This window comes from Pleurodeles waltl, chromosome 3_1, assembly GCF_031143425.1.
Source record: "Pleurodeles waltl isolate 20211129_DDA chromosome 3_1, aPleWal1.hap1.20221129, whole genome shotgun sequence".
NCBI classification, from domain to species: Eukaryota; Metazoa; Chordata; class Amphibia; order Caudata; family Salamandridae; genus Pleurodeles; species Pleurodeles waltl.
The window spans coordinates 1,747,943,147-1,747,957,657 of NC_090440.1; the positions used below are offsets into that span (position 1 = coordinate 1,747,943,147).

General features: G+C 40.7%; 1 protein-coding gene across 1 annotated transcript in view; it reads right to left on the minus strand.

The window, feature by feature from the left end:
• The window catches only part of UNC80 (unc-80 homolog, NALCN channel complex subunit), a 2,774,722-nt gene that overhangs the window by 445,454 nt on the left and 2,314,757 nt on the right, over positions 1-14,511 (minus strand). The window contains exons 53-55 of the mRNA XM_069225668.1: positions 8,262-8,385; positions 7,358-7,564; positions 4,846-5,030 (exon numbers count right to left, since the gene is read on the minus strand). Coding sequence (XP_069081769.1) covers positions 4,846-5,030; positions 7,358-7,564; positions 8,262-8,385 — 516 coding nt within the window. The remainder of the gene's footprint in view (positions 1-4,845; positions 5,031-7,357; positions 7,565-8,261; positions 8,386-14,511) is intronic.

The following is a 14,511-nucleotide window of genomic DNA, read 5'->3' on the forward strand; positions in this document are numbered from 1 at the left end:
AAACTAGGTTGTAGATTGATTGGAGTGTGAGTCCTGGTAAAGCAACAGCCACAATCCCTTGCAGGGTATACCACAAAAAGTCACTAAATTAACTTGTGCTTAACCATTGGTTGCTTGGCACAAAAAGCTGTCAGGCTTAACTAAGAGGCATTGATAAAGTATTTATGCAGCACACAAACAATAACAGAGTGAAAAGACAACACAAGGAAAATATCAATTTAGAAAAGTAGAGTACATTTTAATAAATTATTTGACACCAAAACAACAAAAATCTAATTAGCAAAACAGGAGTTATGAATTTTTTAAGTTTAAGATTTAAAATAGCGCCTAAAAGATCAAAGCGCCAATCGTGGACATCTAGTCGCGTGAGACCCGGTCAAAGTTGAAAGTTAAGGATGACTGTGATAGAGTGCGGTTTGGATACCAGAAGTGGATTGGGCACAGTCAGTGTTTACCTTCGGACTTAAAACATTTCTTGGAGAAAAATGTCTGAAAAGGTAAAGTTCAGCAGGGCACAGCTGCAGGAGGTATCGCAGAAGGGAGTTTTGTCGTTGAATGGGCTTGGGTCGAAGTGGCCAACATTGAAGTAGAAAAACTCCATCAGAAAGAGGCAGAAGGCTGTAGCTGAAGACAGTTCCACGCGGTCAGATACCCCTTTGGCGAAGCATTGCCAAAATGGATTTGCTGCTATGGAGAAAAACGAAGCAGGAGATGCCGCAAAGTCAATCCAACTGCCAATGCACCTCAAGCAATCAGGTTGGTCCTAGTCTCCTCCTGGTTCACAGAGCACTTTTTGGCCAACTTTTGTTTGTCCTCAGTTTTGGAAATAGGCCATATGGCCACCATTAGAACCACAACCAAATGTCGAGCACTGGGGGTTTAGCAGGACTCATTGAAGATGGGTCTAAGTGCAGGTTCAGGATTGTGAGAGCCTTTTATGTCCCCATGGCTCTGAACAGAAGGTGGAAATACTAGTCCTTGGAGTCACTTCTGATAGTCCTGGGTGCAGATGTAGATGCAGGGCTCAGCAGCAGGGCTGGCCTCTGATGGTCAAGGCAGGCTCAAGGCAACAAAGCTGTCCTTCTAGGTACTGCAGCAGTCTGGCAGCAGTCTTGTAGAATGCACCGCAGATCAACCCCAGAAGGCAGTCCTCTGAGCGTCCTCATGGAGATCCAGCAGTGAATAGAAGAGTGGGTCTAGAGGTCCTATTTTTATACCTGGGTGCCCTTCTTCTGGAAGGTGGAAGAAGCTTTTGGAAAGGTTCTTAGAAGTGCATGGGATTTCCTGACTCCCCGGACCTAGCTCCAAGCTGGCTGCAGTGACAATACAGGGTTGTTAGGCACTTTGTGTAAAGTAGAGCACAGGCTTTTCAGGTGTAAATGGGGCTGTTCTTAGCCCCTCATCCTGCCAGAAGATGGCCCATTGAGGCACACCTAATCCCGCAATTGTGTGACTGTCTGGGAGAAATTCACAAAGGCTAACTGTCAGCTTCACCCAGTCATGTGACCCTAAGACCGGCAGCAGGCACAAAGGGCTAAAAGGCAGGAAAATGCCAACTTTCTAAAAGTTGAACCAAAGAAGACAGGGTTGGGTCAATATCGGTCAGGAAGGCTAGGCCTGACAAATTGTGTACAAGAAAAATTGCCAATGCTGACGATTATTTAACACTCACACAGAATTTCACTTCAGTGGGAGCACAAATCAATTAACGCAATCACCATTTACTTTTTTTTCATATTCAGAAAACATTTGCAGATCATTTATATACAAATAATTCAAACACTGTGGAAAACGCACTTAAGAACAATCTGTCAATGCTTAAACAGAAACTTGTAACCCACACAAACAAATGTCAGTGCATTACATATAACAATAAAAAAATACAATATTCCACCTAAGTGTAAACATATACAGTTATTTGTATTCTTGTTCTGAATTAGTCTATCAAAAAGAGAGCTGCACCAATTCCAACCATTTTGTAGCTCATGCCTGGAGGGCTGATACCAGAAGCGGAAGGAACAAATTCAAGTAGTGTCACGAAACAGAGGTATTGTCTTACAAAATGTACATCATTTGCCCTGTAAGCCCAAGTTCGCTTTTTAAATGCTCTCTAGTATATGCCCTTGTTGACGAGTTTTGAACCCTGAACCACTTGTGGGTTCTCCTCTGGACTGAGAACACATGGATACTCTTCAGCCAAAAGATGAATCTGAGTCTTTTTTTGGTGATTATTCAATCCCTCTCAGAAAAGATTGCTTCAACTCATATGATAGACTGCCAGCCACTAATTAGTGCATGCCGTCTCCTGAACTCTCCCGAATGTCATGAGTTTTGTCTATCCGGTATAGAGCTCACTCTGACTGGACGGCGCAAAGGCTGAAGGGGATTCCTTGCGTGCAATCCTCAGTTGCTGTTAACGCTTTCTTTCATCCATTCTTTCCCTAACTCTGCTCTTGAGAACTGAGGAATCCACACAAGGAGTCTCCTCCAGCCTGTGCAGTCAGTGAGCCCCCATAACATTGAGCATTTTTTGGACACGATACATTTATTTACCGCCTTTGACAAAAAGGAAACAACTAGTTATGCTAATGATTGAAGCAGAGAGCCGAGCTCTCCACAGCAAAGAAAATACATCTCATTTGATGTCCGGAATTTATGACATTTTAATCATATCTGAGGTACACAACAAAAAGGGGTAATTTCTGGATATACCACAAGATATAATTTTTATTTCGATCCGTGCTACAATCCAGTGTCCAGTTATTTAAGAACTCCCAAAAGTGGTTGAGCCCGCCACGATGGCAGGTGTGATAAATCAACTATGAGGAAGCATCCCATGATAAGTTGCGGGTGAGGTGATTTTTCCAAAATCTTTTGGGATTCCTGTAGGACAACCAAAGAAAGAACCTCTAGTGACCTGGGCATTTTCATTGTTTAAGAGATAATCCCTTTGCCTGGGAAAATTTAAAAATATTTGCTTTTATGCACATGGATATAAGTGGGCATTAGCAGCATGCTTAATGTGAGTCGAAATGAGGTGAGTGAAATTTGGAGGGAGCAGAAAGTGTCCCAAGGACCATTTAAGTACCCCCACTGCCCCCCATGATGGGATGCATCAGCACAGGCATCCTGTCAAGGGGTGAGTTTGGGTCCAGAGACCTCTTCCGAAGATAGGCTGTTAAATCTGCAGCATAGACAGAGACAGTGTGAGAGACGACATGCTGTCATTATCTGCGTATCAATGTCCTTCACATGTCACTTTAGGGGACCATGAAGACAGGAGTGAAGGTAGATGCAGTATGTGACTGAATCCACTTTTGCATGTTCCATCGCACATAGCTGGTCTCTTGCAGCAACGTAAAAGCTTTCATTAGAAAGGTGTGCTTTTAAATGGAGAAAACAAATGTCTTTGCAGCTACAGGCAAGCTGAAATGGCTACACTTCAATTATTTTTCATTTTTTTAAAAAGATGTCAATTAAAACAAATAGTCACTACATTAATAAAATGTGAACAGAAACATCTTTTACAAACCTTTTCCAAGACAAAAATTAAGGAAATGATGGGAAAAATTAGCAGATTGCCTGCAGTTGGCATTAAAGTACACTGTGCCTTTAAGGGCCCCACAGTTCCTTCTGTGACAAATGTTCTGGAGTGGGGCCAGTTATTTTTTCTGGCTCTGTGTACAGGATTCTGAAGCACTAGGCTTCGCATTTTTGCTTTTCTCTCATTCAAAACCTTTCCTAACCTTTATCTGAAGTCCTTTAGGATTAGGTGTGTGTTAGAAACAGTTTCTTACAGGAAGTGTTTTTTTCCCGTAAAGATGCCTTCACTATTTGTGAGTGCCATGTCTGTGTCAAGAAGAAGGCCCAATCAAATCCTCATGATCTATGTATATTGTGCCATTTGGACGATCATCACCCTGAAGACTCATGCCTCTGCCAGATGAAGTCAAGGAGATGCCTGAAGGACATGCAAAAGATTAGCTTGCCTGTCCTGTAGGAGAGATCCCAGGAGGTTGCTTCATGAAGATCTGAAGAGCCAGGAGAATGTGTTCCTTCTACCACAGTGCCTTCCACAGTCTGTAAGGACATCCTTGAGGGTACATCCAAGAAAACGTACCATTAGAAGAAGAGACACCAATCTTGATCAACGTTGAGGTCTATGACATCAAAGATGAATATGGTTCTCACTTGCTGTCGACTGGTACTCTGCACACAAAATCAACATGAGTGCACCATCTGAGGTTGAAGGCAGTTACACATTAATCTCTGAGACCTCCATTGTTGTCGACACTCAAAGGTTACATTCTGTTGACAACTCCTTCGAAATCTACTCCACCTTTGTTGTTAAAGCCCGAAGGCCATTCACCACCACCTTTGACATAGAGACTCACAGGCCATTTGGCTCATGCTCCCAGGTGACCATTACAACTGTCTTCAGAGTGGCTCTGCCAGTTGAAGCAGAGGAGAGTACCATGCACCTCCGATTCTTCTTCTACTGTGTTACCTCAGAGATCAGTCTGTGTGTCTTTTTCAGCAGCCCTTCCTGCTTCTCCAGTGCCCTTGACTTCACCACATCTTCCACGGACACTATTGGTCCCTCATCCGTTATCTTCTCCTGTCTGACCACCGAAGCAGGGAAGGCCAAGCAAGAGAACAAGATATAATTCTAGAACTTGATCTCAAAGAAGGTTCCGTCTTTATTCTAGGTGCACAGGGCTTTCCATAATGTGGTAGTGACCTTACATAACAATAAGTGAAGGAGAAAATTCTTAGAGAGTTACGGGTTCTAGACATAGGTAGGGTTCATGTATGCATGATGACTACAGTATTATGAAACCTCACCTTACACTGGATGAAGGGACGAAGCAGGACAAATATCGGGATCCGGGTGCGAACAATGAAGTCAACAAAGTCCCATAAGGCCAGACCCCCCACCTTGCGCAGAGCCATCTCCTTTACTTGTAGACTCAGCCTGTACCACTGATTACCCAGCTGCCGCTCGAAGCACACCAGGATCACCTTGAGGGCTAGAGGATGAAGAGGACATACACAATTAAAATAAAAATACAGGACAAAAACGTAAACTAGAGATTGTTTGCCTCGGGGATGGCAAGTGAAATGTTTATATGTCTAAATGGATGCATATTTCCTAATATCAGTACAGCAGTGTTCCCAATTCACAGTTCAATAAACGAACAGCTTATACCAATTTATTTTTTAATAATCAGTCTGTGTGATAAATGAAAATGGCTTGACTGTAGACTGAATCTTGCACATTCTATTAGGCCCGCTTATGATGCCAAATCACGGCAGTTTCAACATGCTGCACTCTTCTTTATATAGGCAGCTGCAATTATGCGGCACGGGAGCAACAAATAATATAGCAGGTTTGGCTAAATTATTATTATTGCGTATTAAAAAGTGCTCAGCTACCCCAAAGTGATTCCCAGTGCTAAATCTAGGTAAGGTGAAAGTCAACCCCTAAATTAAAACGGGTAGGTTGCAAAAAAAGGGAAAGTATGTGGCATAATGCGGCACATTTTGTGCTAGTATTACTTCAATATTCTTTCATTTTTCCGCATGCTAACACTGCCTGAGCAAAGAGTGTACTTTAGTGGTACCAGTTGAACACCCAAAATACAGCAATAAGCTATTGAAAGATCTCCTTTACAAAAGTCTTTCCGCTGCACAAGAAGTGTTGCCACGTTTTTAGTAACTTTTGATCAATTTGAGCTAGAAACAAAATGTATTCTGTTAAAATCTGCAGATTATGCTATAAATGACAGGCCAATCAATAACTATGCAGAAAACGTCTCAGCCACAGAATCACATAATTCCAGTGGCCCTGCATATATGGTAGACTACCTCAGTTAATTAAAACATCTGCTGTAGAAAAATGTAAGCAGGTGATGGGTTCAATGTCCGCTGCATGGACTCAGCCTCTCGTCCCCCTGAGGTTGATCAAACGAGTACTATAGCTTTACATGCGTTATTCACTTGTTATGACTAGAGATGAAAGGTGTACATTTATAGCAAGCATTGTGTGTAAAAACGAGCTATTCTATTAGCATTTTATCTCTCTAGTGTCTCTTTAAGGTCCATAACTCATTATTTTGGAACTAAAACTCATTATTTGTTTATGTATTCTCCTATTTCCCTTTCTCAAACACTATTCTTATTGAATTCACTTTCCACACGTGTTCTTATTCATAACTATTTTTTTCCATTAACGCTTGTGTCAGGGACATATTCTCTTTTCATGAATGCTCGGTTGAAAATACAGAGGAATGCATACCAATAACAACAAACAGTCCGATTCATATAGTTTTCGGGATGTGCAGTTGTGAACTATTTCGGAGATTTTAGGAGTAAGTCCACAGTGAGCCAAGCCTAGTCACTGAAGAAGACAATGCATGAAGCCTTCCCAAGTCTTACCTGAAGGGGGTTCATTTTGCACCATTACGATGTGAATGTTCACATTACAATCAAATATGTCTTGGTGAGTGGGAGCCCTCATCATAAAAGTAAACATTTTAGTGTATAAAATGGAGGGCGCTCTCAGATTGCCTTTGACAAATATTTAGTAGTATCCACAGCCAAGCTGCAATAGTCTAACTCCTGACAGGCAACAAAAGAAACAAAGAAGTCATCTTTGTCAAAGAAATACACCTTATCATGCCATTCGGTGATTAAGTGTAAATCGATCACCTGTGTGTCCTTCCATTCCTGCATCCAGAAATCTTTTGGCTGTGTATTTGTGCTCATTTCAACAAACAATTGATACCAGAGTGACACAAGAGACAAGTCAATTTGAAAGAGGCACAGAGTGTTATGGTCATTTTGTTCCCTTGCAATGACTGTACCCGAAGAGGCACAGAGAATTAATCTTGTAATATAATTCTGCAGACAGACCGGATTGGCAATCTTTCACAAATAATTTTTTTCATTGAACAGTCTTACTTTATTCACATACTGGATTTTTTTTCCCCAGGCATTACTATTCAGAGGTGTAAGGCACTATGGGGGTTATTCCAACTTTTGAGGAGGTGTTAATCCGTCCCAAAAGTGACGGAAAAGTGACGGATTTACCACCAGCCGTATTACGAGTCCATTATATCCTATGGAACTCGTAATACGGCTGGTGGTATATCCGTCACTTTACCGTCACTTTTGGGACGGATTAACACTCCTCCAAAGTTGGAATAACCCCCTATGTGTGTATAATATGTCACAGGGGCTACTGCAAATTGCTCGAGCGCCTTTAGCTCTTAATGGTTGCACATGCGTTTTCTCACAATTACGTAGGCATACTGTGGGTGCTTTTTCTTAAATTTTACAAAACTCTCTTTCTCACCCAGGTAGGCAGCCTGGCTGGTGGACTCGGCTAGCCCTTCCCTGCGCAGGTCTTTCCCAGTCTCCCCGGGCGTGGAGCAGTGTGCTGGGGAGCTCTCCAGCATGAAGTTCTTACTCCGGGAAGTGCTGATGATGCGAGGGGGCAATAGAATGTTTATCACGGTCTGCAGGAGGAGAAAGATCTCGGGCTGCTCGAGCCAGGGGCTGTCTGAGATTCATGGAAAATACATATAAATAATAAAGAAACAGATACATGAAGGCAGAAAAAATATAACCCAAAGCTTCGAACAAACACATAGTTTCATCCGTCATTCTTTACACCTTTGTAGCAAAGATCCATTTTCAAAATGGTTGCTTGTCTATCCCTTCTTGACTGCAACACATACTAGAGGCAATTGGTTTGTAATACAAAAGTAAACAAGATTTTATAAATCAAATATTTGACACATGGTGTCACATCTTCTCAGCACCATTATAAGTGTCTAGAAATCAAAAGCCAGAGGTTTAAACTGGGCATCAATCAGGGAAAGCTGCAATTCTTTCTCTTCAATAGCCCTACTCTTTCGCTTTCACAACAAATCATGCAGTAAAAAATATAAAACATAACACGGAAAAAAGCATCTTTAAAGCATACGGTATAAAGATTTAAAATGTTGGCAACATTTCCAAAGCTTACTCTAAGAGTGTTCAAATGTAGACTGGACTCAAGTGAAAATTTAATTTTACCATTGACATTTATGCAAATAACCAAGAAAGGGACATTCAAATATTGGTCTCTATAAAGAGTTACTAGCTTTGTCAATTTTCTCAACTACGATTAAATGGAGTAGTATGAGGTAATTCTAATACACCATGTCAATTATTTAAACTTTTTTTACTCTTCTCCTTTTAGTACTGATTCAGACCTTTACGTCCAGATCCTACTGTGAGCACAAATGGAATCAACAGGTTCAAAAGCATTCCTTCCCTTCTCTCTTGATTGGTGAAAGGTGAGATCACATGACTTAAGGGGAAGTCTTCTTTTAGGGCCTGTGTAGTGATAAAAATTTACAATAAGTTGGGACATAATAGCTCTTGATAACACACGTAGAATTAAGAGTCAATGCACAAATGAAACATTATAATAACATTTAGTTATTATATCTGACATCCATAATATATATCTCTGTTATTCTGCAAATAAAGTAATATATTTTATATTCTGCGAAAAGAAGGCACCAGGCATTGATTCAACAATCGATAAACATCTGAACACTGTTTTTCACACAAAGAACAAGGAAAAGTTATCCACCCAGAGACATCACTACCATTAGTACTTGGGGTTATTCACTCGACCGGCTAATGGGAAATGACAGACCAGGCAAGAGAATTGGAAACATGCACACGAGAGCCATGCAAGATATGTGTTTTCCGCTTATCAGTGTGGTTTTGACCCACCACTGAAAGTGTCCTGTGAACCTCTCTCCCAAGATCTCACAGTTTGCAGCTATCCGAATCAAAAACAAAGCCAGAACCCTGGCAAAATTAGGGAAGGAATGTATTGAAAACACAAATGATATCAGTACATATGCAGCTGAAATCTCCAACAACACACTCAAAAACTGTGTTATTGTAAGTTTTATAAATGAATCAGTCTTTGCTCGGCAGCCTCAATGGAAGCAGGACTTCAGATAGGTTGGACACCAAGGAGCCAATTCACAAAGACATTGTGAGTCATAAATGTATATTTATCACTGTTGGTTTGCTGGGAAATTTAGTGTTGAAGCATCAAGAAAAGCCCTGGACTAACATCGATGAGGTGCAGAAAAATAGGACCCAAAGCCATGGCCACTGCCGGCACCATATACATACCATTATATTGTCACATTAGTTTGGTACCTGAATATTGGGCGCTAAATATCGATATAAAAGATTATAGTGTGAAACTTACATTGTGACTGCAAAAATACCAGGGGACACAATACCTAAGGTAAGTACATTGTTTTTTCTTTTTCTCGATATAATCAATATTACAAATATTGTATGGTAAAATATTGTGTTATTTAATAGCTTGCAGTACTATTGTAATTTGTAAGTTTATTATCATTTTATTTTTTATTTAAAGGTATTTTTAGGTGTTAATTTTTAGGATTTCTTAAATGTCATCTATTTTTATCTGGTTTGTGCATTATTTTCGGGGTTTGAGTGTGGGGTGTTTTACTTTTACGCCAGCATATTACTTTCAGTTTTAAATATTTTTTTTAATGTGTAATTATTTTATTTTAATTTAAATTTTATTTAACCCATAGACTGCACTGGAAAGTCCACTAGACACCAATGATTACATATGTAGTAAAACAGCTGGGTGGAGGGGCCAGTTTTTCCTGGAGTCAGGTTACACCCATCCACCGCCCCCACGGACGCAGTCAGTCTTTCTGCCCCATGGGATGAGCAGATCTGGAGGTGTACCTCCAGCCAGAGAGGAGCAGAAAGCCAGCTGGTCCTCAAGAGACTAGGGAGAAAATTTCCTCTCTTTTCATATGGGGCTAGCTGCAACATTTTGGCCTGGGACCAGAAGGCACCCAGAGAACACTACAAACCGTGGACATATCTGAAACCTTGTGTACCAGGGAAACTCTGGGTGTGACTCATAAGGATTCCTCATATGTTTTCTTACCCAGAATGCCTGGCAAACCTCAATGCATTGGTCAAATAATACTACTGTCCCCATATTTATGTTACAGAAAACCCCAGAACTTCTAGCCCATGGCCAAAGTCTTAACACATGGTGTTTCCATATTTCTCCTGAACGAAAAGCTGCCCCCTCCATGTGATGGGTGGACCTAATGCACTGCCACCATCTGTAGACCTCATTGACAACACATTGACTCCACATGCTTCTGGTTTTCACTGGTTCCTGTTATGGGCAATTGGCCCACTCATACACCTAGGATACCATTTTCACTGGGGGAAGTGTGGGAATGCTGGGTGGTAGGACTTTTGTCGATTGCTGCTGATCCCCTCACAGTGATGTGAGGAAACCTGTAAAATTAGTCACAGTTTGATGTTTGCAGGGCATTCTGTGTAAGGAAAGTGGCTGTACTGTTTTAATCAAATGAAGTGTGGTAACATAACAGTACAACAGTTGCTATTTTCTACTGAATGTCATTCCATTATGGCTTTCAAAGTCAAGTCAGTATTGAAGAAAGAACACATTTTGCAAAGCCCCTCTGAATCACATGATATTCTGAGTAACCACAAATTCAGAGTCGTAAAAATAACAACAATTTCTAAACTCAGATTCTTGGGAACATTGCAAAAGTGCATAGCTTTCCTTCATGCTACTTTTTAATTAATCAGATTCTATCTTACAAATTGATGCATGTTCAGTACATCATGAAAATAATTAAAAGCCGCAGTTCCGCTGTTGGTCTGAGGTATTGCATACTTTCAAACACACACTATATATGTCTGCAACTAGGTACGTTACATTTGTAAATCGGTCATAAGGGCAAAAGATAACAGATGAAAACATTGTCTCCTATTTCCTTACTGGCAAACCTATTATCTTATAATTATTAGTTACTTTGGGAAAACCATGAGCAATCTACACAATGGCCCCTAACTCAATTCAGAATTTTGTCTAGTTTTCAGAAATGCACAGCTTTCCAGGTTCACTAATGTGTTTCAGAACTCTTTTCTCCACAAAATTCAAGTGGGTATGAACCACAAAAAATCAGAAATATTGACTACCACTTAGCAAGCTGCTACGTTGTTTTTTTACAACAAAAATGCTGTTTTTTTACAACTCTGACTGTTCCTGAAAGCTGGGAAGATGGTGATCATAGAATAGTAAACGGTTAGTTATGTCATTTTTTGTAGAAAAAAAATAATATACAATTTCTTGAAAATGTTTTTTCTCATTTTGACAGACCCCACAATTTTCCTACATTTTGACTATTTTCTTGGCTCCCTCCAGGGCGATCCACTAATCCTGGGTGCCTGTAGAATCCCAAAAATGAGGGAAAAGATGCAGAATTGGCTAAGATATCTGTTGTAAAAAAAAGTGATGAAGGCTTACGTGAGACATACCAGAAATGTCAAAAAATTGTTTGAAAGTGTTAGCAATTACGTGGTTAGATTTAATTTAGTCATATGTTATGTTCATCCATTTCAGGGACAATTTTGCTTTCTATAAGATGTTTTTGGTGGTTATTGAGCTTGATGTGGAATTGGGTTCATAGTGCTTTAATATTAGGCAAATATTTTTTATTTATTTTTTAGGTGTTCAAGTATAACTAATATGATTGTTGATCATTTTTTTATGTAAATATTTTTATGTAATTTGAGATACTTTGAGGGTGTTCAGTTTACAAAATTTTGTTAATCATATTATATTTATTTATATTGTTTATGAGTTAGATTGATTGCAACAATGTGTGTAATAGTTTGTTCTTTTTTTAATTATATCATAATATTTGTTGGTGTTCTGCTTTCCTTAGAAATTGGCATATGTGAAGAACAAGTTACTTATCTTTGGTAATGCCTTTTCAGAATGAGACCCAGGGCCTGATTTACATCTTGGTGTACAGATATCCCATCTGCCATTTTCGATTCAATCATATCCTGCTGAAATTGTAATACAGCGGATGAAATAACTGTCACGTTAGTGACAGTAACCTGTCATTCAAGGTCTAAACCAGGCGTGATTAGATACTGTTAACTGCAGATTTCTCACCTTGTGAATACATGTCAAAGCAATACCTGCCCATGTGGTGGATCTGTGGAATGACTCAGCCTAGGAAATCCTGAAGGACAGATTGGGCAAAGTGCCAGTCCTACCGAACCTGGCAGTCCAGGCCAGCTTGGCAGATGTCCAGTACTGGCATGCTCTGCACCTTTGCTCTGGGGGAATAAGTGGTCAAGCCTTCTGGGGGCTGCTTCTTGGCTAGCCCATAGCAGATCTTTGTGATTAATATAATCCATCATAAGACTGTTTTCTTTTGTACAGCTTTCCCCATTTTGGCTCCAGAAAAGCCCACAAAAAGTTGATATGTAATCGGTAATCTTCGGTCCGATCACTGTAAATAAAAGACAGTGGAGCTGCTCCTCTTTCTTGGACAATGTGAAGCATAGAAAGATGGCAAAGTAATGAGTTTCCTTATGTGGAAGGGCATGACTATGTTTGCCAAAAAAGCAGCTATTGTCTGGAAGACCAGTTTGCCAGGAAAGTAAGATGTGTATTGTTGATGGATGGACAAAGCCTGAAGTTCACTCGCTCATTAAGCAGAGTTAATAGTGAACAGGAACACTGTCCTCATGTTCAAAAGGCATATGGACAACTGTGCATGGGTTCAAAAGCCAAGCACATTAACTAAGTGTGAATCAAATAGAGGTCCACTACGGCATCACAAAATGTGTTGGTCAGAACATGTGTCAAGAAAAACACCACAAGTGGTGATTTGAAATGGGATGGCTGATCAGGCAGCAGCAGAAAAGCAGACAGGGCTGAAAGATAATCCTTAACTATTGCCAGAACAAGGCCCTGCTGGCCTAGCAATAAACCAAACAATATATCATCACTGATTTTTGCCTTTAAAGGATGAATGTCACAGGAAGAGCACCAGACAACAAACTTCTCCCAGCATCGCACATATACAATTTTGGTGGAAGAATGCCTGGCTGCCAGGTTGATACCATCTTCTTTGGAAGGGATTGAAAGCCCTCATCTGTCATCTTTCAATTTATACCCATTGGAATTACACTCAGAGGTTGCACAGGAGGTCCTGACTGGGACAGCTGAATCGTAGGACATATGCTCATGCTTAGAGGTTCAGGGTACCACTGTCTACTCGACCAGCCTGGAGTCACTGGGATAACTTCAGCCTGGTCTCGCTTGATAATTTTCAATACTGTAACCAGGACAGGTAGAGGCGGAAAGGTGTACAGGAATCCCGAGCACAGTCCAAGTGGAAGGTGTCTCAGCGGATGAACCATCTTGGAAACCCTAACACACCAAAACTTGGACATTATTTCTCTGCAGTAGCAAATAGATTGAGCCTGGGTTTGCCACACTGTTGGAAGATGCCCTGTGCCACCTCTGAGTGTAACTGCTATTTGTGATCTGCTAGGCAACATTGGCTGAGTTTGTCCACACTGGCATTGAAAGATCCTGCCAGGTGCTGGGAATTCATGGAGATGCCCAGATCATCCAGCCACTTCCACAGATGAAGAGCCTTCTGGCACAGTACCCTTGACCCCATCCCCAGACTGTTTGGGGTAGAACCACATCAGTGTCCATCACAATCTTCGGATGAGATGAGGAACCATAGGCACTCCAGGCCCGCGCCTCAGCAGAGCCCCAAAAAGGGTTGGCGTCACGCTTACCTGTTTTTCCCAGAGCAGGAGCGACCCCCGCCCAGGAGACATCCTTTACAACACATTCTTTGCCACGTGCTAGGAGCAATCTCCCAAACTGACCGGTTCTCTGCACAAACCGCACAAATAACCAATATTAGTGATTACATGATTGGGGCATTTTCCCTGTGGTGAAGGGTGCTGAATTGGAGTTAAAAAGAAAGGGAGAAGTTGGTAAGTTGAAAACCCAGAAAACCAAGCAATCCCAGTATGGCAGTGTCATTAAAAAACACAAATTAAAGTGCAGGCAGAGGAGCTGACTTTTGTAATTTAGACATGGCAGACAGACGTTCTAAACGTGAATAGATAGTGAATGAACTATTCGTGGAACAGGCTGGCAGCTCAATTACACAATCAGTTTAGCAAAAAAGTAGATGACATTACATCAAGTAAACAATGTAAGTGAATTAAAACAGGCTTGGTGATTGAGAAAAACAAATGGTAGGTGATGACCAGTTTAGATAAATACATGGCATGCAAACAGGTCCCAAGAGGACTTAGGATCTTTGTGCTACCCACATTAAATGACTTGGATGAATATCTTTTGAAACAGTGGCAGTCAAACACAGTAGAATATTCCATAAAAGTTTTGGGAACCTTGGTCAAACATGCTGAATGAAAAATAGCAGAAGTATTGGAACTAATTAAAGAAATTGAACAAACACTGAAACAAAGAAAAGGCATAAAGGAGGTAACAAACACACTTGAAGCTGTGCATAAGAAATTGGAGAAACATGAAAAGGAAATACAAACAAGAAA